This window comes from Etheostoma cragini, chromosome 13 (genome assembly GCF_013103735.1).
Source record: "Etheostoma cragini isolate CJK2018 chromosome 13, CSU_Ecrag_1.0, whole genome shotgun sequence".
In the NCBI taxonomy this organism is placed as follows: domain Eukaryota; kingdom Metazoa; phylum Chordata; class Actinopteri; order Perciformes; family Percidae; genus Etheostoma; species Etheostoma cragini.
The window spans coordinates 3,224,798-3,227,932 of NC_048419.1; the positions used below are offsets into that span (position 1 = coordinate 3,224,798).

General features: G+C 34.8%; 1 protein-coding gene across 1 annotated transcript in view; it reads left to right on the plus strand.

Annotated features, from left to right (window-relative positions):
- Positions 1-2,431: 2,431 nt before the first annotated feature.
- The window catches only part of cfap58 (cilia and flagella associated protein 58), a 14,372-nt gene continuing 13,668 nt past the window's right edge, over positions 2,432-3,135 (plus strand). The window contains exon 1 of the mRNA XM_034889645.1: positions 2,432-2,584. Within this exon, the coding sequence (XP_034745536.1) occupies positions 2,579-2,584 (6 nt within the window). The 5' untranslated portion in view covers positions 2,432-2,578. The remainder of the gene's footprint in view (positions 2,585-3,135) is intronic.

Genomic DNA, 3,135 nt, shown 5'->3' on the forward strand with positions numbered 1-3,135 from the left:
AGATACCAATTCCGATACCTGAACTAACGTATCGGCCGATACCAAGTACTGATCCGACCAGTCTTTAATATATTTTATTATGTTTTACCAACTGTATACTACTATCCCTGTATGGATGTGATTTGATTTCTATCTTTGTTGTGCGGTCTGGCTCAGGGTAAACTCAGAACTTTTTTTTAATATCCAGTTTGACAGTCAAAAAAAGAAGAAGAACACAAATACACTTTAAAGTCGATTTTCTTTGTGGCTAAATTACGTGGCATTGTAATTACCTGAAATTAACGGAGGCTTTTCCGACACTGTTATTGGTATCGGAACATCTCTAACTAAAAGTCATTAGGACTCGTTACGCAACCGAGCTACTCCAAAAGCCACCCCTAGATGGAGGTTGTTGATTAAACAGGACCTGTATTGTTATTGTGTTGTTTGAAGACCGGAGAAAGCATTGAATTATTGTCTTATAAAGATGCTGTTTAAAACTACTCTTTGGAGCCTCTATACATGAAAACTGTATCTTTATGTACAAGTGACATGACACTGATTATCTCTTGTTTTTGTTTCATCACAAAATGCAATACAAGTGGAAGAAGAACAAACTGAAGTTGTCTCCTATTAATTGTTCGGTCTTCCTGAGACGTGTAGAACTGAGTTACAGATTTTTTAATGGGGTTTTTGTTATCATGACCCTCTGAAAAACTACAAAAACGTGTGAGTGTGTTCACTGTTAGTAGACAACTCAGTACCTCAAAATGTCTCTACATGGAAATACTTAGTCCAGATATTTAACTATTCACTTTTTTATGTTCACCATCTCTGAGAAGTCAGTACTCATGATGCTTTTTATATGTGTTGGCACAAACACTAACAAGAATGTATGGCTATTGTTATTCCTGCTCACTTCCACTCTTCCTAAAATTGAAGCTTTTAAAGCAAACTGTCAGTTTTTTGTATTTCAAATGTCTTGGTATGCTTGTTGTAGTTGTATATTCATAATGGTGTATATTACATCAGTTTTATTTATTAAAATGTTTAAATTTTCTAAGATGACTTCATGTTATTGAGCAAAGTGGTATCATTTGCACATTGCATAGATATAGAGGCATTTTCTCTGCCTCGTGTTAAAGAGCCATATCAGTGTTTTTTTTAAATCTTTTCCCTACTGATTCAGGCCGCTATTGATCTCCATTCATTTGATTTCTCTAAAAATGAAAAATAAATTAGCAGTCTGCGTGGACTCTGAAGACTAATGTAAGTATGACAAAAGGTTTCAAGCATCAACCTATTAATTATTATAAAGACCAATGGAGATGTATCCAGGAGCCAAAGTTGTGTAATAAATGTGATTTAAAGGGAATGTGACAAAGCATTCAAAACCACTGGTATGGTCCTCAAAGCCATCAACATCAACATTTGATTAGTGAAAAATGAGATGAGAACAAAAGTCAGCTCCTAGTATTAATGATTACATGGATTTCTGACTTTTCTTCCGGCTTCATCATCAGGTCATCATCACTTTCATCACTTTGGTTTATGATCAACTACCTGCAAAACCCAGGACATTCCCATGAGCCTCAGCTGTACGTTATGTTTAGTGCCTGGTGAACGATCAGCATGTTGCCATTGTCACCGTGAGCATGTTAGCATGCTTACATTAGCTTTTAGCTCACAGAACAACTGTTCATAACTCAAGCTTCTCAGAGCCACTGGCTGTTATTTAAATCTCGGAGTGGTATTGTACTGGTATCAAAGGTAAACGTTTAGCTGGTTATTATAAAGAAGAAATGCATACCTTTCATCACCAAAATATGAATTATTCAGTAATGCCTATACGGCCTGATTTAAGCTCTATCATGATATTATAATGGAAAAGTCTCACTTAACACTATGTAGTTAGCATGAGACTACATTAATAAATTACAAATCCTCTAATCAGTTTGGGCTGAACTGATCTGATCCAGTTACTTTGTATTGAGCATGGTGTTTTGTTTTGGCATATTGATATTTATTTATTATTATTTATTCTTTTCAACTCCCTAAAATATGTGGGTATATCTGCAAATGTGGACATTGACATCAAAACCCCTGTGCTAGTGTAAATGTTCACTTTATCCTTAAATTCATTCAACCTTTTGTATGCTCAAGAAATCATTGATGGGCAGCCCTCATTTACGGTAAGACCAAATGAGACAAATTACAAAGACAACAATAAAACAACATAAAAAAGGAATTTGGATTGAAAGGAATGAATTAAACTATCATTTTGTGTGGAATATCCTTTGAAGAAGGCTTTTTGAGATCATTACAGCTTACTGTACGTGCACACACACATACACACACACATATATATATACATATATATATATATATACATATGTATGTATACATATATACACGGTGTTGTAGCAGTTCATGTTGTTTTAATGCTGATTGTTCAACACAGCAGACCAGCGGCTCCTACTCTCGCGAGATCTGCGGTTGCTTAGCAACTGACGTCAACAGTTCAATTGATGTAACTAACACCAGTACAACTGTAACTGTAAGGATTCTCGAATTGTATACTGACTTTTCCATTCATATAATGGAGGTAAGTGGTCTTCTTCGGGGTTTGTTTATGTGCATTGAGTTTTAACGTAACGTCAAACCTTTAACATGGTTAGCTAAGTGCTGTGTAACAAGGAATTGTCAACACAATTAAAGTTATTAGCTAACGCTAAATGTGGCTATTATCACGTATGTTAGAGCGCGTGGAAAGTGAAATAACTAGCTATTAGCATGTTTGCTAACGTTAATTTCACCACCCTGTCTTTATTAATTTAGCAAAACCTACTTTAAGTTAAAATACAACAAACTTGAAAATGGGCTATTATGTTTTATGTCAATAATAATATTAAGTAGCTAGCTAGTTGATTAACTTTTTATAATATATTTCACACAACACTAACGTTACCTGTTAGTTATTTGTGGAAACAACCTTTCATTAGGACAGAAAATAGCCGGTGTACTCACGGTTACTGCCTTGAATTACAGTGGGTACGGAAAGTATTCAGACCCCTTTACATTTTTCACTCTTTGTTTCATTGCAGCCTTTTTCCAAAAATCTAAAAAGTTCATTTTATTTCTCAGTAATGTACACTC